Source organism: Chiloscyllium plagiosum, chromosome 2, assembly GCF_004010195.1.
Source record: "Chiloscyllium plagiosum isolate BGI_BamShark_2017 chromosome 2, ASM401019v2, whole genome shotgun sequence".
Lineage (NCBI taxonomy): Eukaryota > Metazoa > Chordata > Chondrichthyes > Orectolobiformes > Hemiscylliidae > Chiloscyllium > Chiloscyllium plagiosum.
The window spans coordinates 119,014,114-119,036,799 of NC_057711.1; the positions used below are offsets into that span (position 1 = coordinate 119,014,114).

The 22,686-nt window shown below is 41.0% G+C and overlaps 1 protein-coding gene across 1 annotated transcript in view; it reads left to right on the forward strand.

Annotated features, from left to right (window-relative positions):
* The window catches only part of tek (TEK tyrosine kinase, endothelial), a 121,087-nt gene that overhangs the window by 13,956 nt on the left and 84,445 nt on the right, over positions 1–22,686 (forward strand). Inside the window, exons 2-4 of the mRNA XM_043717289.1 lie at positions 10,476–10,778; positions 12,216–12,326; positions 21,211–21,363. Coding sequence (XP_043573224.1) covers positions 10,476–10,778; positions 12,216–12,326; positions 21,211–21,363 — 567 coding nt within the window. The remainder of the gene's footprint in view (positions 1–10,475; positions 10,779–12,215; positions 12,327–21,210; positions 21,364–22,686) is intronic.

Sequence of the window (22,686 nt, forward strand, 5' to 3'; positions counted from 1 at the left end):
GTGTGGAAACAGGCCCTTTGGCCCAACAAGTCCACACCGACCCGCCGAAGCGCAACCCACCCATACCCCTACATTTACCTCTTACCTAACACTACGGGCAATTTAGCATGGCCAATTCACCTTTAGTGAAGGACAACAAAGAAAGTCACTCATTGACCATGCTAAACTGTTCATAGAGTCCAGAGATATCCAGACAAGGTGGATTAGATATGGGAAAATACAAGGTTACAGGGATAGGGTGGGGGGAATCGCTCTTTGAAGGGGCGGTGTGAACTTGATGGGCTGAATAGCCTACTTCCGCACTGTAGGAATTCTATGACTCTATGAAATCCGTTAGGTAATTCAGGAGAAACTTCTTTATCAAAGAGTAATGAGAATATTAAACATTATCACATGTAGTTGTTGAGACAAATACCTTAGACAGATTTAAAAGCCAGATAAATAAATGCAAGGGTAAATGATGGTAAAGCTCATGTACCTTATAAATAGCAGTGTCGACATTTGGGTGAAAGATTCTTTGTAATATATGATCCCGCATTGTTATAATGGTAATGTCAGCATTTTTCAGTGCCTGATGCAAGGTTAGTGACAAAGTCAATCTCGTCATAGTATCTCCACGTTATGATCATTGTTGTTACAAATGGACTTTGTGATACTGTGACTGAAACCCACTGTAAATCTATGACAACTATAAAAGAGCACTGTATTCTTTCGGACTGTGGCTTATAAATAATGTGAAAAGAAACCCAAGGAACCAAGGAAACTGAAAGATGATGTCAAATTAAAAAAAAATTACTAGAACTCATTGTAACTTGTATTTACACTGTTGCCTTATTTAAACAGTAGGGGTGAATGCTATGGAGACTGTACTTTGGTTTTTCAATTGACCAGTTGTTATGAGCTCATGTTCTCAGGATAGTAATAACCATTTTATTGGTTACAACCTCTATGTAGACCCAAAGGCATGAAATCAGGCCCAAGAAGAGAAAACACCTCAATCTCTCTTTCCCTCTTCGGTGTGGGGAAGGGTGAGAACATCACACAGTAGCTGTTCCATCGTTTCCTTGGAAATTGTTTTGTCCACAAATCGCCTGTTGAATTGAAAAAGATGAAAGGAACATTTTCAGAGGTGAAAAGAACACCAGATGAAAAGGGCAGATTCTTGAATGTGAAAAAATACAGCATTGGTGTGCAAACAACCTCATCTCCTCAGCAAAGAACTGAAATGGTGCAAAATAAAACAACTCGTCAACTCCTACGGTCCAGATTGATGCCATCAAACTGTTTCTCCCTGTTTTTCTTCCCTCTTCTTTCTACTCTTAATACTCTTCTTGTCTGTCTGTGTATGAGACTTTATAAAGAGTGGAGAGTTTTATTTGGAGTTATACATTAGCAATTTGGATTTCTTTCTTATTGTTGGTTACAATAAATAGTTATTCCCTTTTTAATGAGAAATCTGGTGTAATATTCTTTTGACATGAATTAGACAGATAGAATTGGATAGGGAAAGTGAGAAGTGCAGATGCTGGAGATCTGAGTTGAGACTATGGTGCTGCATCCGAGGAGCAGGAGAATCGACGTTTCAGGCATAAGCCCTTCACTGAGAGATAGATGGGAGGGGGCTGGGCCTGGGAGAAAGATAGCTGAGAATGTGATGGGTAGATGAAGGTAGGGAAGAGGGTGGAGCAAGTAGATGGGAAGGATGATGGACAGGTCAGAGGGCAGTGATGAGTTGGAAGGTTGAGACTTGGGATAAGTTGGGGGGGAGGGGAAATGGGGAAACTGATGAAATCCACATTAACCCCATGTGGTTGCAGTGTCCCAAGGCAGAAGATGAGGCATTCTTCCTCCAGGCATCAGGTGGTAGGGTTTGGCGATGGAGGAGGCCCTGGGCCTGCATCACCTTGTTGGAGTGGGAGGGGGAGTTTAAGTGTTCAGCCACAGGGCGGTGGGATTGTTTGGTGCAGGTGTCCCAGAGATGTTCTCTGAACTGATCTGCAAGTTGGCGTCTTGTCTCTCCAATGTAGAGGAGAAGTGAATTGGGTAATTTAGTTTAATCAAATTTTCACATTTGCGACAACTCTGCGAATAGTGGGGCTTGATTTCTAACATGTTATCCCTATGAGTCATGAGACATAAAAATTCAGTCACAAATTTGAACTTCTAAGGTTATAAAATTTTCTTATTTTTTTCACAAAATGTTTTTCTATTTTGAGTGGATGTTTTACTCACAGTCTAAGTGTTAGTGTTAATAGCATTAATTATTAAGTTTCTTGCAAAGACCATCAAGTCAAAGTATTAACTGTTTTTCTCTCTCCACAGATGCTGCCTAACCTGTTGAGTATTTCCAGCAATTTCTGATTATATTATTGAAGGTTTGTGGTTGGCCCTGACAAATGTTTGTATTTGATATTGCCTATATCTATCACTACATCGTTATCAACTTTTAATCTAAATCAGCTCCAATAAGATCTTTACAAGTTGTGAAAAATTGACTGTAAGCAAATACAAGGCATTCTTTAAGAGTACATATTGTTATCAAACTCAATTCCTAGTCACATGGGCTGTGAAATGTACAAGCCAAACAGGAAAAAAGTAAACAGATTCTGGTCATAAAAGAAAAAGCTGAAAAATAGGAGCTATTTACTGGATGTCATATTTCCTATATGATGCCAGTCAATGCACTTCAAATGCACCATATTGGTTGTAAAGCACTTTGAAAGATCCAACAGCCATGGAAAACACTATAGGAATGCAATTACATCTCTCTGTAGAGATGAGGTATAATTGTAGGATCAAACAGTTGATGGGATGCTTTAAAGAGAATCATATTGCACACTGTGTTAATTTGACCCATTGTTTTTATTTCATCTTTGTGAAAACATCCATTTAGTTCCATACAATTACCTTTTCCTATACCAATTTAAACTTTGCTTTTTGATTTATTTAATCACTCACTTTTTAGCGATCGTTGTCTTTTCTGCTTGTAGCAGTGTACTGGACAGATTCTCTGTCCTTAAGAAATGTTTACATATTAAAATTGAATTGCCAACCTCTCAATCATTATTTTGGTCATTAACTTACATATTTCCTCTCTCATTATCCTCCTGTTTATAATTAGAATTTATTTGAGGAAGAATTAAAAAGGAATTTGAAGCTCCTCCCAAGTTAAAGACAATGTTCTGCCACAGTGTTTTAAATCCTACTTTTGTTTTTAAAATGCTGGAAATATTTAACAAGTCAGGCACCATTTGTGGTGAGAGAAAAAGAGTTAATGTTTCAGGTTGTTGATCTTTCTTCAAAACTGGAAGACCTACAAAGGTGTCCTGTAAATATTTAAATGCATTCAGTCATCAATCTGAAATATTAACTTTGTTTCTCTCTCTGTAAATGTCTTTTGTTGAATTCATTCAAGAGATGCAGGCTTTGCTGATTGGTCCAGCATTTATTACCCTTGAGAGGGTGATGGTGAACTGCTTTCTTGAATTGCTGTATTCCATGTGGTGCAGGAATACTGTTAGGGAGGGGTTTCCAAGAAATTGAACTAACTCCAGTGAAGGAATAATAATATTTTTGCACAACTCAATGCTGAGAAGGAATTTGCAGATGTATCAGGTATCAAATGCACTGTCCTTTTAGATGATAGTGGTGGTTGGTTTGGAAGACACCGTCCAAAGGTGAATTTCTGCAATACATGAGTAGATGATAGACACTGCTACAACATTTCATTACTGCTGGAGGTAGTGGTGGATGTGGTGCCAATCAAGCAGGCATACCTTGTTGTAGATGGTGTCACGTTTTGAGTGTTATTGGAGCTGTACTCATCCAGGCAAGTAAAGAGCATTGTAATATATTCTGACTTCAGCCTTGTAAACGGTGGGCAGATATTGGGGATACAGGAGATGAGTTACTCATTGCAGGTTTCCTAACCTCTGACCTACTCTTGTAACCACCATATTTATGTGACTAGTCTGTTTCAGTTACTGGTCAATTGTAATCCACAGATACTGAAGGTAGGGAATTCCGAGTTGGTAATGTTTTTGAATTTCAAGGGGCAATGTTTACATTCTGTCTTGTTGGAGATAGTCATTGACTGGAACTTCTGTGGCACAACTATTACTTGTTGTTTATCAACCCAAGCATGAATGGGTGGCATGGTGGCTCAGTGGTTAGCACTGCTGCCTCACAGCACTAGGAACCTGGGTTCGATTCCAGCCTTGGGCAACAGTCTGTGTGGAGTTTGCACATTCTCCCCATGTCTGCGTGGGTTTCCTCTGGGTGCTCCCATGGTCCAAAAAGATGTGCAAGTCAGGTGAATTGATGATGCTAAATTACCCATTGTGTTAGGTGCATTAGTCAGGGGTAAATATGGGGAATGGGTCTGGGTGGGTTGCTCTTCAGAGGGTTGGTGTGGACTTGTTGGGCCGAAGGGCCTGTTTCCATACTGTAGGGAATCTAATCTAAACACTGGACCTGAATATTGTCCTGCATTTGAACATGAACTGTTTCAATATTCAAGGAGTTGTGTATAGTGCTGGACAATGTGCAATCATCAGTGAACATCTGCCTTCTGACCTTATGATACAGAGAAGCAGAGGAAGAGGTTTGGGCTTTGGAAATCCTGCAGAGATATCCTGGAGTAAAGATGATTTCCAGCACTTCTGAGTATTTCAATCAGTGCTTGCTTCTGAGCTCCTATAAAAATCATTTCAACAAGTTTCACTTTAATGATTTATCATCTTGAATAAAATGTTCACTTTACAACTTCTTCAGTGAAAGACAAGAAGAGTTGCTGAGCTTAAGGAATTTCTTCTGGTAGTGGTAAAACAGACAGAAGAGTACTGTCCTTTGAATTAACTTAACAGAGGCAAGGTCATTTCTGCAACACTCCTGATAAACTGGGCAAAACGTATTTTGCTTTTTTTTTAATATAAAGTGAGACCTAAAAGAGCTTTGTCTTGTCAAGTATTTTCCAGATCGGTTATAACAAGCTGAGGTGAGATGAATCAGCCTCCCTCTTTTCAACTTCCTCAGTTAGCTTCAGTGAATAATCTTTTTAGTATACACCTGTACATTGCTTCAATAAAAATGTGTTTAATTAGATCACTGGAAACAAATAAGAAACCAGTAACAATGTTTCTTTGAGTGAAAGGAAGAGCAATTTTATCACCTGCTAACCCTAAGAAAAATAATAGATGTAATATCAAAAATCAGGTACAAAATTTGAAATAGGATAGTGTACAGTAACCAAACTTAAAATTAAAAAAGTACAGTTGAGGGTGACCTTGACATTTTAGGTTTTAATCTGAGACTAGGGGATGTCTTGGATGAACAGCAGCTGTGAATGTTACAGATATCTTTGAGCTCCCAGTGATTGCATTTTCCTTTCCAGTTTATGCTATCTCTGTTTGCTTTGTTCTCTGTGAGGCTGAGAGAGAGAGAAACTTTTTCAGTTCCAATTGAAATCAATTTCTCACAGCTCTGCCAAAGCAATTGCCCAATTTGTATATTCTTGTGTTAAAATGACTTATCTTTAATCTGGATATATGTGGAAAACAATTAGAAAGTACAGCCCTAGGTGACTAGTTTCAGTCTCTGATAACATGTTAACTTCAGTTCAAATTGTTCCTGTTTATAAATTATTTCAGGCAGCTTGACTCAACTTTTAGTCAGGTGCAGTCATTTTTAAATTCATGAAAATAACTGGTATTAAAATCTGATAATGGACATTGAAAATTAGTAGTCGAGAGTATGGTGCTGGAAAAGCACAGCAGGTCAGGCAGCATCCAAGGAGCAGGAGAATTGATGTTTCGGGCAAAAGCCCTTCATTGGGAATGAGGCTTGTGGGCTTGAGAGATAAATTGGAGGGGGTGGGGCTGGGGGAAAGGTAGCTGGGAATGCAATAGGCAGATGAAGCAGAGGAGAAGGTGATAGGACGGAGAGGAGGATGGAGCAGATAGATGGGAAAGGTGATGGACAGGTCAGAAGGGTGGTGCTGAATTGGAGGTTTGGGACTGTGATAAGGTGGGGAAGGAGGGAATGAGGAAACTGGTGAAATCCACATTAATTCCATGTGGTTGCAGGGTCCGAGGGCGGAAGATGAGTCTTTCTTCTTCCAGGCATCGGGTGGTTACGGTTTGGTGATGGAGGAGGCCAAGGACCTGCATTTTCTTGATGGAGTGAGAGGGCACATATATCCCAACAATTAAGTTAGTCAAGGTGCAGAGTTGAGTGTGGTAGACATTACAAAAGAGAAAGTGCTAGAAAAGCTAAAAGGTTTAAAAATTGATAAATATCCTGGCCCGGATAGGCTACATCCTGCAGTTCTGAGGGAGGTGGCTGAAGAAATAGCGGCGGCATTGGTTGTAATCTTTCAAAATTCACTGAAGTCAGGGAAAGTCATAGATGATTGGAAAATCGTTGTTGTAACCTCCTTGTTCAAGAAAGGATCGAGATAAAAGATGGAAGATTATAGGCCGATTAGCCTAAACTCAGTTGTAGGTAAAATTCTAGAATCCATCTTTAAGGTTGAGATTTCTAAATTCTTAGAAGTGCAGGGTCGGATTAGAACAAGTCAGTATAAGCAAGGGGAGGTCGTGCCTGACAAACCTGTTAGAATTCATTGAAGAGGTAACAAGAATGTTAGACAAGGAAAACCCAGTGGATGTTATTTACTTAGGTTTCCAAAAGGACCTTGATAAGGTGCCTCACAGGAGGCTGCTGAGTAAGGTGAAGGCCCATGGTGTTCGAGGTGAGTTACTGGCATATATTGAGGATTGGCTGCCTGACAGAAGGCACAAAGTTGGGATAAAAGGTTTTTTTTGGAATGGCAGCTCGTGACCAGTGGTGTCCCGCAGAGTTCAGTGTTAGGGCTGCAGCTGTTCACTTTATATATTAATGATCTGGATGAGGGGACTGGGGGCATTCTGGTGAAGTTTGCCTATGATTCAAAGTTAGGCAGACTGGCAGGTAGTTCTGAGGAGGTGGGGAGGCTGCAGAAAGATTTAGACAGTTTAGGAGAGTAGTCCAAGAAATAGCTGATGAAATTCAACGTTAGCAAATGCGAGGTCTTGCACTTTGGAAAAAAAGAATACAGGCATGGACTATTTTATAAACGGAGAGAAAATTCATGAAGCCAAAGTACAAAGAGATCTGGGAGTGCTAGTCCAGGATTCTCTAAAGATTGACTTGCAGGTTGAGTTTGTGGTTAAGGAAGCAAATGTAATGTTGTCATTTATCTCAAGAGGGTTGGAATGTAAAAGCAGCAATGTGCTAATGAGACTTTATAAAGCTCTAGTTAGGCCCTATTTAGAATACTCTGTCTAATTCTGGGTCCCACACCTCAGGAAGGACATACTGACAATGGAACGTGTCCAGCGGATATTCACACGGATGATCCCTGGAATGGTAGGCCTAACATACGATGAACGGCTGAGGATCCTGGGATTTAATTCATTAGGGTTTAGAAGGTTGAGGGGAGATCTAATAGAAACTTACAAGATAACGCATGGCTTAGAAAGGGTGGATGCTGGGAATGTGTTTCCATTAGGCGGGAATACTAGGATCCGTGGGCACAGCCTTAGAATTAGAGGGGGTCAATGTAGAATGGAAATGAGGAGACATTTCTTCATCCAGAGAGTGGTGGGCCTGTGGAATTCATTGCCACAGAGCGCAGTGGAGGCCGGGACGTTAAAGGTTTTCAAGGCAGAGACTGATCAATTCTTGATCTCGAAAGGAATTAAGGACTACGGGGAGAGTGAGGGTAAGTGGCGTTGAAATGCCCATCAACCATGTTTGAATGGTGGAGTGGACTCGATGGGCCAAATGGCCTTACGTCCACTCCTATCTCTTATGGTCTTATGGAAGTTGAAGTGTTCAGCCACAGGGTGGTGCAATTGGTTGGTGCGGGTGTCCCAGAGATATTCTCTGAAACGATCTGCAAGTTGGTGTCTTGTCTCCCCGATGTAGAAGAGACCATATCGGGTGCAACAAATACAGTAGATGACATTTACATGTACAGGTAAATTTCTGTCAGATGTGGAAGGATCCTTTGGGGCCTTGGACAGAGGTGAGAGGGGAGGTGTTGGTGCAGGTTTTGCACTTCCTGCGGTGGCAGGGTGAGGGCTGGTGGGGGGCACATGGATCTGACTAAGGAGTCGCAGAGAGAATGGCCTCTCCGAAACACAGATAAGTGTGGAGAGGGAAATATGTCCCTTATGGTGGGGTCTGTTTGTAGGTGGCAGAAGTGACAGAGGATGATACAATATCCGGAAGTTGGTGAGGTGGAAGGTAAGGATCAGGGGGGGGTTCTGTCCTTGTTGCATTGGGAGGGGTGGGGTCCAAGGGTGGAGTTGCAGAAAGTGGAAGTGATGCTCTGGAGGGCATCGTGACCACGTGGGAGGGGAAATTGCGGTCTTTGAAGAAGGAGGCCATCTGGGCTGTTCTATGGTGGAATTGGTCATCTTGGGAACAGACATGGCAGAATTGGGAATAAAGAATGGCATTTCTACAGGAGGCAGGATGGGAGGAGGTGTAATCCAGGTAGCTGTTGGAGTCTGTGGGTTTGTAATAGATGTCAGTGGTTAGTCATTCACCAGAGATGGCGATGGAGAGGTCCAGGAAGGGGAGGGAGGTGTCCAAGATTGTTCAGGTGAATTTGAGGTTGGGGTGAAAGGTGTTAGCGAAGTTGATGAACTGTTCAACCTCCTCATGGGAGCACAAGGTGACGCTGATACTGTCATCGATGTAGTAGTGGAAAAGGTGGGGGATGGTGTTGGTGCAGCTGTGAAAGATAGACTACTCCGCGGAACCGACAAAGAGGAAGGCATAGCTGGGGCCCATGCAGGTGCCCATGGCTACCCCTTTGCTTTGGAGGAAGTGGGAGGATTGGAAGGAGAGGTTGTTAAGGGTGAAGACCAGTTCAGCCAGGCGGATGAGGGTGTCGGTGGAAGGGTACTGGTTGGGATGGCACGAGAGGAAGAGATGGAGGACTTGGAGGCCTTTGTCGTGGCGGATAGATGTGTGCAGGGACTGGATATACATGTTGAAGGTAAGGGGTAGGGGGCCGGGGAATTGAAAGTCTTGGAAGAGGTGAAGGGTGTGGGTGGTGTCTCAAGTATAGATGGGGAATTCCTGGACTAAGGGGGACAAGATGGTGTCAAGGTATGCAGAGATAAATTCCCGCCTAATGGAAACACATTCCCAGCATCCACCCCTTCTAAGCCATGCGTTATCTTGTAAGTTTCTATTAGATCTCCCCTCAACCTTGTAAACCCTAATGAATTAAATCCCAGGATCCTCAGCCGTTGGACAGGGGAAGGCTGAGACAATGGGTCGACTGGGGAAGTCAGGTTTGTCAATCTTCGGTAGGATGTAGAATCAGGAAGTGCGGGGTTCTCGGATGATGAGATTGAAGACTGTGTGTAGAGATCCCCAGAGGTGATGAGGTTGTGGATGGTCTGGGAGATGATGGTTTGGTGATGGGAAATGAGGTCCTGGTCAATGGAACAGTAGGAGGAGGTGTCTATGAGTTGGTGCCTGAATTCAGCAGTGTAGAGGTCAGTCTCTTTGTCTGCTGGTTTAATGGTAATGTTGGGGTTGGAACAAAGGGAGTAGAGGCTGTGCATTACAAGGTGGGGAGGTTGGAGTGGTGAGAGGGGTGGACAGGTTGAGGCGGTCTCTGTCACAGCACTAGTTTGAAATGAAGAGGTCATGGGTGGATAACAGGCCAGCACGGGGTGTCCAGGTGGATGGGGCACATTGAAGGTGAGAGAAGGGGTCCTCGGTGGGTGGGTGGGAGTCTTGATTGGAAAAGTGGGCTCGGAGATGGATATTTTACATGAATGTGACAAATGACATTACGTTATGAAAGCCTTACTTTGAATACTCATTTTAAAAATTTATGTGCATAAAATAGTACTCAAACTATCACTAATTTAATGTTGAGTAAATTGTCTATCATCAAAACTTGCATAATTAGAACATCACCAAGAAATGTCTGTACAGTTTAGTGGGTCAGCTGTGGCAGTGATTAGTACTTTCACCTCTTGAGTAAGCAGATTGTGAGTTCAACTTTGAATCCAGTGGCTTGGGCTCACAATCTAACAATGACTCTCACAGAGCAGAACTGGTGGAATGCCACATTGCTGGAGGTGTTGTTAATCAGAAGAGCGCCCTGTCTGCCCCCTCATGTGAACCTCAGCAATACCTCGGCACTATAAAGGGTAAGGAACTTCTCCCATCCGATCTGGTCAGTATTTCCCTTAAACTAATATCATTGAAGTAGATTATCTGGTCATTGTTCCTTTGTTCTGAGAGTTTGCAGTGCAAAGGTTAGCTGCCTCATTCTCTACATGAGAATGTTAACTACACAATAGTAAGTATTTCATTAACTTTGAGACAGCCTGCCTAAGTCTGCCTTGCTTCTATCTTCCTGTTCAATTGCATCTAATCGATATGTTTGTATTTGATCCCAGGTTTAATCGAGGCATTGCTGGACTTGACATTAATAAACTCAAGACCTCTAATCTCCAAGTCAGAAACCTCACTAGTGTGTGTAAGTGAAGGCAAATCTGATCCAGATGAGGTTTCCATAACTCGGAATATTGATCCCTTTCTTGATCAGTGGGGAAATCCTGCAGCACAGAACAAGACTAAAAGCTACCCTTCAAAGGTTGTGTGGAGCAATGAGAAAAATGATAGCGTTGGAATATTCTTTTGTGAGGGGAGACTTAAAAAAGAAGCCACACGAATAACAACAGTTAAGATGTCACAACAAGGTAAAACACTCTCAGATTCTGGAGGCAACCATCGATTCAGATACTGGGATTGGTTTTGGCTAAATGTGCAATCAAAGGATTTCAATCAATCTATTGGTATAAATCTGTACCTTAAGACAAGTTATTTCCTTCCTTCCATCCTTCCTTCCTTCCTTACTTTTTTCTTTCCTTCTGTCCTTCCTTTCTTCCATCTTTCCTTCATTCCTTTCTTCCTTTCTTTCTTCCTTCCTTCCTTCCTTCCATCCTTTTTTCCGTCTGTCCTTCTATCCTTTGTTCCTTACTTTCTTCCTTTGTTTTTTTCCTTCCTTCCTTCTGTACGGAATGTGTGGTGCTGACAGTCTTCATTTGGTATCTGTACAGTTTTGGGTAATTGAAGCCAGTGGAAATCTCTCTTTACTGATGTTTTGTTTTCAGGGATCAAAAGGCAGCAATCAAGCCAGCCAAGAAACTCAAAACACTGGTGAAGTGCTCAAGGATCTCTCAGCATTCCCTCAGGCATATGTCCCTGACAGTAACCAATAAGTTCCAATTCACTTGGACCTGTAAATCAGCAGAGTTAAATGCAGTGTTGTAACATCTAGTCCAAGCACAATCTCAGCTTATACGCACCGTTCAACAAACACAGCTAGAAACATCAATGAGGGATTTCAAGTCATTTTTATTCAACTCTTTCAGGCACAGAGCAGTCCCCTTCTGTGGCATTGTTCTCAGTGGAGGGAGGACTAAGGGGAGATTTATAAAGGTGTTCAAAATGATTAAAGATTTTGATAGTATGAACAAGGAAAACATTTTCCACTAGTTTTAAAAAAAAAAGTCATTAACTAATATGATCACATTTAAGGTCATTGGCAAACAATCCAGAAGGAAGATGAGGTTCTTCTTTATACAGCAGGTTATTGGGATCTGAAATGCACTGCTTGAGAGGGTGATGGAATCAACTTCAACTTTAAAAAGGGAACTGAAATCAAACTTTAAACTAAGTGCTTTTCAGGACTATTGGAAAGGAATGTGGCTTTTGGATGGCTCTTTCAAAGCACTGGCACAGGTATAATGGGCTGAAAATCCTCTTCTTGTGTATGGGTTCTATGATTCACTGGTAATAGTATGCAGCATTACAAGTTAAGTATAAAAGAAACCAAGTTCTTCAACAGACTATCTGATAAAGAACCAACTCTGTCCTAATGCATGCAGTGAACAACTTCCCTCAGCAGTGAATGAGCTTCTGCAGTGCTGGGCCCAAATTGTTAATTTGTCATACCACATCTGACTCAGTGTTGACTTCAGGGGATTGATCAGTGAAAGCACTGCTGACAGCCAACTCTCCTTAGAGTGATCCCGAAAGAAATTGATTTGTTTTAAGCCATGAATCATTGTCTGTATGTCACCCTGTGCAAGGATAAAAGGACCTGACCTAGTGAAATTTGTTATATTTTGCAGCACATTTCCTCCCAGAGGTTTTCTCCCTTACTGCAAATAAAGGTGAAAATGTAACCATTCGATTCAAGCGACAGCTTCAGACAGATGCTGATGTTATGATCTATAAAGATGGTAATAAAACTATTGCCTTTGGAATCCATAAAAAAAACTAACCAAATTAACTTTATAAACTATTTGTGGGAACTTAACCAACTTATTGTGGAATATAAAGAAACAGTATGATTCTCAATCACTTATTGAGTCATAGAACCATACAGCATGGAAACAGAGCCTTCAGTCCAGGTTTTCCATGCCAACTATACCTTCCAGTCTGACCGAGGCCCATTTGTCAGCATTTGGTCCATATCCCCTTAAACCCTTCCTTACTATTCATATACCCATCCAATTGCCTTTTAAATGTTGTATTTGTACTCACTTTCACCACTTCCTCTGACAGCTCGTTCCATACACGCACCATCCTCTGCATGAAAACGTTACCCCTCAGGTCCATTTTAAATGTTTCCCCTCTCACATTAAACCTATGTCCTCTAGTTTTGTACTCCCCCACCCCAGGGAAAAGACCTTGTCTATTTACCCTATCCATGTCCCTCATGACTTTATAAACCTCCATAAGATCACCCTTCATTCTCCGACGCTCCGGGGAAAAGAGCCCCAGCCTATTCAGCCTCTCCCTACAGCTCAAACCCTCCAGTCCTGGCAATGTCTTTGTAAATCTTTTCTGCATCCTCTCAAGTTTAACAACATCCTTCCTATAGAAGGACAACCAGAATTATGAACAGTATTCCAAAAGCAGCCTCACAAATGTCCTATACAGCCACAATATAACATCCCAATTCCTATACTCAGTGTTATTACAGTTGAAGGCAGATATGCCAAGTGCTTCTTCACCACCCTGTCTATCTGCAACTCCACTTTCAAGCCACTATGCAGTAGCACTGCTAGCTCTCTGTTCGGCAATGCTCCTTAATTTTTTAAACAATTATTTAAACAAATAAATAAAAAACATTGCATTTTGCGCTTCTCCAAATCTGGACTCTTGAACTCCACAATTGTCAACTACATCTTCAGCTGAATGGACCCTTAACTTTGGAATGCCTGGACCAGGTTCTGAGAGGTTGTAATCTCTGGATTATTTTTAGTGGGAGTCAGTGGGTCAGTATTGGGATCACAACTATTCATGTTATATATTAATGGTTTGCATGAAGGAATTGATAGCATTGTCACGAACTAAATTTACAGATGACACAAAGGTAGATGGAAGGACATGTAATGTGGAGGAGGCAGTGAGGCTGCATAGTGAACAAGCAAGGAGAGCGGGCAAAGAAGTGGAATGTGGAATACAATATTAGAAAGTGTGAGTTAACGTACTTTGGTAGGAAGAATAGAGGCATGAACTTTTTTTTAATGGGGCAAGGCTTCAGAAATCTAAAACACAAAGAGTTCTAGTTCAGGATTCTCTTAAGATGGAAGTTAGGAAGGCAAATGTAATGTTAGCATTCATTTTGAGAGGGTTGAAATACAAGAGCAGAGATGTACTGCTGAGGCTTTACAAGACTCTAGTCAGACCACATTTGGAATATTGTGAGCTGTTTTGGGCTCTGTATCTAAGGAAGGATATGCCAACATTGCAGCGGGTCCAGAGGAGGTTTACAAGAATGATCCCAGGGATGAAGGGCTTGTCAAATGAGGAATGGCTGAGGACTCTGGGTCAGTACTCAATGGAGTTTGGAAGGATGAATGGGGATCTGATTGAAAATTACGGAATACTGAAAGGATGAGGAGATGAGGAGAACATGTTTCAAGTTGTAAAAGAGATTAGGTCCCAGGAGCACAGCCTCCAAGTGAAGGGACAAACCTTTTAGACATGAGATGAGGAGGAATTTCTTCACCCAAAGAGTGGTGAATCTGCGGAAATCATTGCAGCAGGATGCTGTGGAAGCCAAGAAATTGAGCGTATTTAAGACAGAGATAGATAAGGTTGATTAGAAAGATGATCAGGGTTACAGGGAGAAGGCAGGAGAATGGGGTTGAGAAACATAGCAGCTATGATCAAATGGTGGAGCATACTTGATGCGCTAAATGGACTAATTCTGGTCCTGTATTTTATGATGCCATGTGCTGGTGAGTATAGGAATAGACAGATAGAGCAGCAGAATGTGTGCTGTAGATTTGGTGCTAGTACGAAGACTTTAGATTTCTGGATCACTGGGTATTTCTGGGGATGTTGGGACCTGACCAAATTCAACCAGTTGCATCCAAAGTGCAGTGAGACCTCCAGCTTTTGGGAAAATTTGCTAGTGTCATTGTTGGGAGTTTAAATAGTTGACAGGGGAATGGGATGGAGTGAACGTATAATAGTTAATGATGCACAGATAAATGTAGAACAAAAAGCAGGTCAGTCTGGCAGGCAAAGTGTATATACTCAAGTTAACACACAGTGGAGCTCGTAAAGGTTTGGATGCATTCATTTTAATGCAAGGGTCATGCAAGTAAGGCAGATAAGTTGAGGGTGTTGATTAACACATAGGGTTATGAAATAATTTCCAGCACAGGCACATGTTTGAGGGAGGGACAGGACTGGTGACTCAATATTCCAAGGTATTGAATCTTCGGGTGAGATGTGGAGCGGTGTAAAAGAGGAGATGATACTGTAATATTAATCATGGAGTCAATTGCTGCAATAAGGCAAGATGATATCTTTGAAGGCTCCTGAAGTATGGAAAAAAATGGAGCAATTACATTGTTGTAAGTGTAGTATAGATCATAAAATAGTCAGGGAAAGATAAAAGGGCAAATATGTAGGCAAATTTTGCAGAAGTGTAAAAGTAATAGGTTAATAATAGTAGGCACTTCTACTTCTCCAATATTAACTGGGATATACAAAGTGAAAAAGCTTAGAGGGGGGTTGAGTTCTAAAACTGTCTCCAGGATAGTTTTTTTTAAGCTAGCATGTACAAGACCTGAGGCAGTGCTCAACCTAATCTTAAAAAAAAAGGCCAGGTGAGTGGTAGATGTGTCAGTGAGACAGTGTTTTGGTGATAGTCACTATAACTCTATAAAATTTAAAGTAGTCAGGCAAAAGGACAAAGATGGACCAGAAATAAAGGTTTTGAATTGGGGGAAGGCTGATTCTAATATGATAAATCAGTATCTAGAGCAGCTGCTAATATGAAAATTTACATCAGAGTCATGGGAGTCTTTCAAAAAGGAAGCTGTAAAATGCAAATTCAATGTAGTCCTGCAAAGGTGAAGAGAGGGACCAAAAAATACAGAGAACCCTGGATATCGAGGAATGTACCGGATTGGATAAGGGGGAGAAAAAGGGAAGCTCATGGTAGATTTAAAGGGACTGTGATGGTTTAGTGGTATTATTGCTAGATTATTAATCTAGAAATTTAGCTAATGTTCTGGTGACCTGGGTTTTAATCTCACTATGGTAGATGGTGAAATTTGAATTCAATTAAAAGTTCTCTGGAATTAGGAATCCACTGATGACTGTGAAACTGTTGCTGATTGTCAGAAATACTCATCTGGCTCACTAATGCCCTTCAGGGAAGGACATCTGCCAACCTGACCTGGTCTGGCCTGCATGTGACTCCAGACTCCCAGCAATGTAGTTGACTCTCAACTGTCCCCTGAAATGCCTTAGCAAGCCCCATTCAGTTCAAGGACAGCTAAGAACAGGTAATAAATGCTGGCCAGCCAGTGACACTCACTTTCCATGAGTGAATAAAATTTTAAAAGCTGAATATTTAGAACACCAGAAGCTACAGAGGAGTATAGAAAGTATAGGAAATTGCTTAAAAAGTTAGGAAAGTAAAGAGGATGCATGAGAAAACATTGACAGTAAAATAAAGAAAAATCCCATTTTTATTTGGCATTTATATTGGAAGCAGGAGGATAACAAGAGAAAGAATTGGGTGGCACGGTGGCACAGTGGTTAGCACTGCTGCCTCACAGCGCCAGAGACCCAGGTTCAATTCCCACTTCGGGCAACTGTCTGTGTGGTGTTTGTACATTCTCCCCGTGTCTGCGTTGGTTTCCACTGGGTGCTCCGGTTTCCTCCCACAGTCCAAAATATGCTAAATTGCCTGTAGTGTTAGGTGAAGGGGTAAATGTAGGGGAATGGGTCTGGGTGGGTTGCTCTTCGGAGGGTCAGTGTGGACTTGTTGGGCCGAAGGGCCTGTTTCCACACTGTAAGTAATCTAAACTCTAAATAAGGTTCATTAGGGATTTAAGAGGTGTAAAATATCTTTGAAATTTTAAATGAGTATTTTGCATCTGTATTTACGATAGAGATGAACAGTATAGATATACAAGTCAGGGAGGAGGACTAATTCTGAACATTCTATAATTGAGAGGTTGGGGTATTAATTTTTTTTAGCAGGATTAAATAGTGGATAAGTCCCCAGACTCGGATGAGATGAGAATGCTGTTGGAGGAAGGGGAAGATATTGCAGAGGCCTAGGCATTAATTTTCAATCCTCTCTAGCCACTGGAAATGTATCAGAGGACTGGAGGACAGCTAAAGTGACACCACTGTTCATGTGGGGTTTTAGAGATAAACCAGGGAACTATAGGCCAGTGGTAGAAAGCTGTGGGAAAATAAAATCAGAGGAACAAATTTAATCTTCACTTGGAGAGATGAGGATTAATTGAGAATAGCCAGCATAGCTTTATCAGGTGGAGATCATGTTTGACAGGTTTGATTGAATTTCTTGAGGAGGTGACTCTGTGTGCAAATGAGGGTAGTACAGTGGATGTAGTCTTCATTACTTTTGGCAAGGCTTTTGACAAGTTCTCCAGTGGGAGACAGATCAAAAAGGTCAAAACATGTGGGATCCAGGACAATCTGGCAAATCAGACCTAAAATTGGTTTAGTGGCAGGAGGCAGAGGATGGTGATCAAAGGTTGATTTGTGACTGGAAGCCAGCATCCATTGGCATACAGCATCTAGACATGAATGTAAGGGGTTTGATCAGTAGTTTGTAATGAGACTAAAAGAACGAGAAGGTCTTAAATTACAGGGCAATATAGATGGGCTGATCAGATGGACAGAACAGTGACACTGGAATTAATCCTGAAATGTGTGAAGTGATATATTTGCATCGACTAACCAGGCAAGGGGATACACAATAAAGGGTAGAAGCTACAAATGCAGAGGATCTGAGAGAGCATGGTTTGCATGTCACACATCCTTGACAGGATAGGTGGATAAGGTGGTTTTTGGGGATGTGGGATACTTGCCTTTATTAGTTGAGGCGTTGAATACAAGAGTGGGAAGGTTATAATGGAATTGTATAAGACATTAGTTAAGCCAAAAACAGAGAACTGTGTGGAGCTCCACTGCACTATAGGATGGATGTGATTGCAATAGAGGGGATGCAAAGGAGATTTATCTGGATGTTGCCAGAGCTGGAACATTTCAGCTTTGAGGAGGGACTAGATAGACAAGGGTTGTTTTCCTTAGAGGAGAAAGTGAGGTCTGCAGATGTGGTTGAGGTGTGCAAAGTTCTGAGGTGCCTGACCTGCTGTGCTGTTCCAGCAATAAAGTTTCAACCTTGTTTTCCTTAGAGGAGAGAAGGCTGGAGGTGGACCTGGTTGAGGTGTGCAAAGTTCTGAGGGGTGTAGACAGAAATAAGTTTTGCCTTTTAGAAGTGAGATTAATATGCGAGGGGTGGGGAGGAGGAGGGTCATAGATTTGAGGTAAGGGAGGAAAAGATTTAGATGGGGTTTAAAGAAAATGTTTTCACCCACAGCAGGGTGAGTATCTGGAACGTACTGCCTGAAAGGTGGAGGCAGAAACTATCACAATATTTATGAAGTCCTTGGATGATAACTTGAAGTGGCAAAGTGTACAAGGTTATGGGGCAAGTGCTGAAAAATCAAATTAATCTAGATAAGTGCCTGATGATTCGTTCAGACATTATCAACCAAAAGGCCTGTTTCCATGCTGTAAATTTCTAAGACTCTATGACACCTTTAAGACACTCCTCATAATCTATTTCATTCTGACTAATCCTTTTTTCAGAGTCAAGAGTGTGGTGCTGGAAAAGCACAGCAGGTCAGGCAGCATCCGAGAAGCAGGAGAATCAAAGCAGGAAGGGCTTATGACTGAAACGTTGATTCTCCTGCTCCTTGGATGCTGCCTGACCTGCTGTGCTTTTCCAGCACCCCTCTCTCGACTCTGATCTCCGGAATCTGTAGTGCTAACTTTCTCCTGATCCTTTGCTCATCTGTCCTAATGTAACTTTATATGGCTCAATATCAAAAGTTGTTTGACTATAAAGTTGTGAATTTTAACCATGTTAAAAGTGCTAGTAAATATAAGTTGTTATTATGCTTTTGTGCGTATGACCATGCACTATTCTATTCATATCTTACTCAATAGTTTCTGAAAAGATGGTAATAGTGTCAGTTTTCCATTTCTAGTTCTTGTTAAGGTGACTATCATCTAGCACTATATGGACCAGTTTCTTCAGATATAATCATGATATTTTCTTAAATCTATGGAGATTAAATTCTAATTTAAAACTTACTTTATGGAAAGGCCTTTGTGATGTCAGTGAAGTCTGGTTTCAAAATCTGTGACATAAATAATTAATTGATTGATTAAATATCTTACGTGGGGACTTTTCAAAGGTTAAGAGCTTGATACAAGCTTACAAACAACAGCCATGCATTTTAAAATATATTACTGTACCTAGATACAAAGTTATAAATATAATTTGCAAGAGGTTTAATGTGACTTTTCACATATTTTCTTTAAAAATATTACCCCTCAGTCCCTCTCTCCCCATTGTACATTTCCAGTTCATCCAAGTTCCCTTTTTCCTAGTCTGTATCTGTTTCTCTTTGTCTGTCTGTCTCTCTCCCTCCCTCTCACACGCAGGCACACATCTACTCTCCCTTTTTTCTGTACATGAATTTCTTTCATCACTCTCTTTCTTGCCTGACTTATGCCTTTATTGTGCCTTTCTGTTATGCCCACCACTTTTTCATCTCTCTTTTTGTCTCTTATTTTCTGTTATGCCCTCTTTCAGAATCATAGGCTCATAGGTGCAGGAAGAGGCCATTCAGCCCTTCATTTCTGCTCTCTCATCATTATAACATGAATGTCAATCTCCTGCTTTTTCTCTGTAAACTTGCATATTGTTTCTAATTGAATAATCTTTCAATGGTACAATTGAACCTGTCTCCACTCCACTTGGAGGTATACATTCCAGATCCTAACTACTGACTGTGTATAACAAAAATCTGCTCATTTCACATTTACATCTTTTACAAAACACTTTAAAACTGTGCCCTTTGGTTCTTGATCCTTTTACAAGCAGGAATAATTTTCTCTTCATCTATTCTGTTCAGACTCATCATGATTTTGGTCATTTACATTCAGTTGCCTCTTAGCCTTTCCTTTCAAGGAAACCAATTCTTACCACTCCAGTCTTTTCTCATAACTGAAGTTTTTAGCTGTTCCTTATGTCTGTCTCTATTTCATCTCCTCTCACTCATTATTTCTCTATGTTGTGCTACCAATTCTTTCTATCCCCAGCTGCGTAGTTATTACTGGCTGCGTCTTTTCTTAAGATTTGGGTGCATTCCAGTTTTCTGATTGTGACAGAAGGTTTTCTCATCAGACTTTGGACAAGCACATTGTTTACAATCCTTCCAAATCCCTTCTAAATCTTGGTGGCACATTAGAATATGTGCTCAAATAAGAGACTGGAATGTTTGTTCCCAACATAAAACTGGCTACTGCAATTAAACTGCACTTGCACACCTGCACCTGTTCTGTGGGAGTCAGTCCCAGTTTCCAGCATTCCCTGAAGGAAAACACTCCAAACAATCTTGTTAGCCAGGCCCTTGGTGTTCAACTGTCTTTCTCGGAAAGCTTTCATTGATTTGTAAGAATCACAGAGCATCTGATTCACTTCAAACATGTGTCTATCTGATTTACTTCAAGTTTAAACTTGTTTTTTTTTACTGCAGAGAACAGGCAGCTTCTGCTAGGAAAAACAACTGAACACCCATCTGTGTCTTTTTCTCTGTGTGTACCTTTGTCTCTGTAACTTGCTTCCAGTCACAACCTGCTTAGTTAGCAGAGACCCAATTAGTTTCACTTGTGAAAAAGTTCCTTGGGACTTGTCATCTGCACATTGTAGGAATCCACTAAAAAGAGTTCATAATAGGTATCAAATTCCTCGCTGTGAAATCATGCAGTTATCCTGATAAATCCCTGTTTTCAAAAACAGTTATTTCGCTTTGCAGTCCATAGTTTTTAACAACACACAGAATAAAAAGGACACAGTTCTTACAATTCCAATTCTACAGGTACACGAGATATTGCTAAACTAATGCATTAGATTTTGCAATGAGTTTGAAATTGAAGTTCAATTGGGAGCACTCTTGCTGTGGGTTCAATACCCATTGAGAGACATGAGCAAAACATCAAGGCTAACACTTGCATTGCATTACTGGCAGTTTGCAGCAGCATTGAAGAAGTCATCTTTTGAGTGAGATGTGAGAAAAATGCCCTGCTTTCCTGCTCAGTTAGATGGGAATAGTCCTATGACACTATTTAAATCGGACCGGAGGAGTCCTTCAGGAGTTTGCCCGAGCCAATATTCATCATTTAACTACCATTTATTAAACAGATTATCTGATCATTATCACATTGCTGTTTGTGTGAGATTATTGTGCACAAATTGCCGACTGCATATCATACCTTACAACAATGGCTAATCTATCTCTCCCTCTCTCTGTGGATCAGTCCTCTGTCTGCATGATAGCAGCATTCTACGCACATCTCCAGTTCCCTATTCCTGTGTCTAGAAATATTCTTTTTGCTGTAAAGTACTTTGCGACATCCCTAGGACATATAAATATAAGCCTTTATATAAAATGCCAGAGGATTGCACTGCCATTTGTAAACACAATGCTGGTTTCTGCACAAAGTTTATTCTGCAGTTTATAATTTTTCTTTTTATTGTTCCAGATATGTTTTTCTCGTCCGTGCCACGAGATGATGTCACTCATACAGTTGAATGCGCTTTGAGATCAGTCACTGTGAAAGATGCAGGCGTGTACTCTGCATTTTTGATTGGAGGAAATGTTTTAACTGCAGCATTCACCCAGCTGATAGTAAGAAGTAAGATTTGCAGATAATGACTGACAATGTTACTCGTTTTAGGCTTTTGCTTGTTTAGTTTTATATTAATTCCAGAGCTAAAAACAGGTAAATTACAAGAATAGGCTTTTATTTCCTCAAGTACAGAAGCCTGGGAGGAATCTCACTGAGGTGTTTAAGGAGATTAAAGTAGTTGATAACATAGATAGAGAGAAACCATTTCCTTTGCTGATGAAAGTCCAGAACAAGAGAGCAGAACCTTGAAACTATTTAGACTCCTCAGTCCTTATACAAAAGGCAACCTAGAACTCTCTCCTTCAAAGTAATCTGTTCAGGGCAGGAGTACTCACAGTCATACAGCATGAAAACAGACCCTTCGATCCAACTCATCTATGCCAACCAAGTTTCCCAAACTAAATTAGTCCCATCTGCTTGCATTTAGCCCATATCCTCTAAACTTTTCTGATTTAAGTACCCGTGCAAATATGTTTTAAATGTCATAACTGTACCTGCATATATGACTTTGCCTAGCAGTTCATTTCATATATGTGCCACCCACTGTGTGAAAAAGATGTCCCTCAGGATCCTTTTAAATCTTCTCCCTCTCATTTAAACCTATGCGCTCTATTTTGAATCTCCTTATCTCAGGGAAAATACCTTTGCTATTCTCCTCATCTTTGTCACTCATGATTTTATGAACCTCTATAAGGTCACCCCTTAACCTTCTATTCTCCAAGGAAAATAGTCCCAGCCTATCCAGCCTCTCCCTATAATTGAAACCCTCCAGTCATGGTAACATCCTGTAAATCTTTTCTGACCTTTTCTATTTTAATAATATCAATTCTATAACAAGACTACCAGAATTATACACAATACAAAGTGGCCTCACCAATGTCCTGTACAGCCACAACAAAACATCCCAACTCCTATATTCAATACTCTAGCCAATTAAGTCAAGCTTTCCAAATGCTTTCTTCACCGCCCTGTCTATCTGTGATACTATTTTTAAGGAACTATGTATCTAAACCCCTAACTGTTAGACGACACTCCCCAGGATCCTACCATAAACTGTTTAAATCCTGCCCTGGTTTGTTTTGCCAAAATGCAATACCTCATATTTACCTAATTTAAACTCCATCCGCCACTCCTCAGCCCATTAGCCCAACTAACCAAGATCCTGTTGTACTCTTAGATAACCTTCTTCACTGTCCACTACTCCACCAATTTAGGTGTCATCCACAAACTTACTAATCATGCTTCCTACATTCTCATCTAGATCATTTATATGCTGAAAATGTGTTGCTGGAAAAGCGCAGCAGGTCAGGCAGCATCCAGGGAACAGGA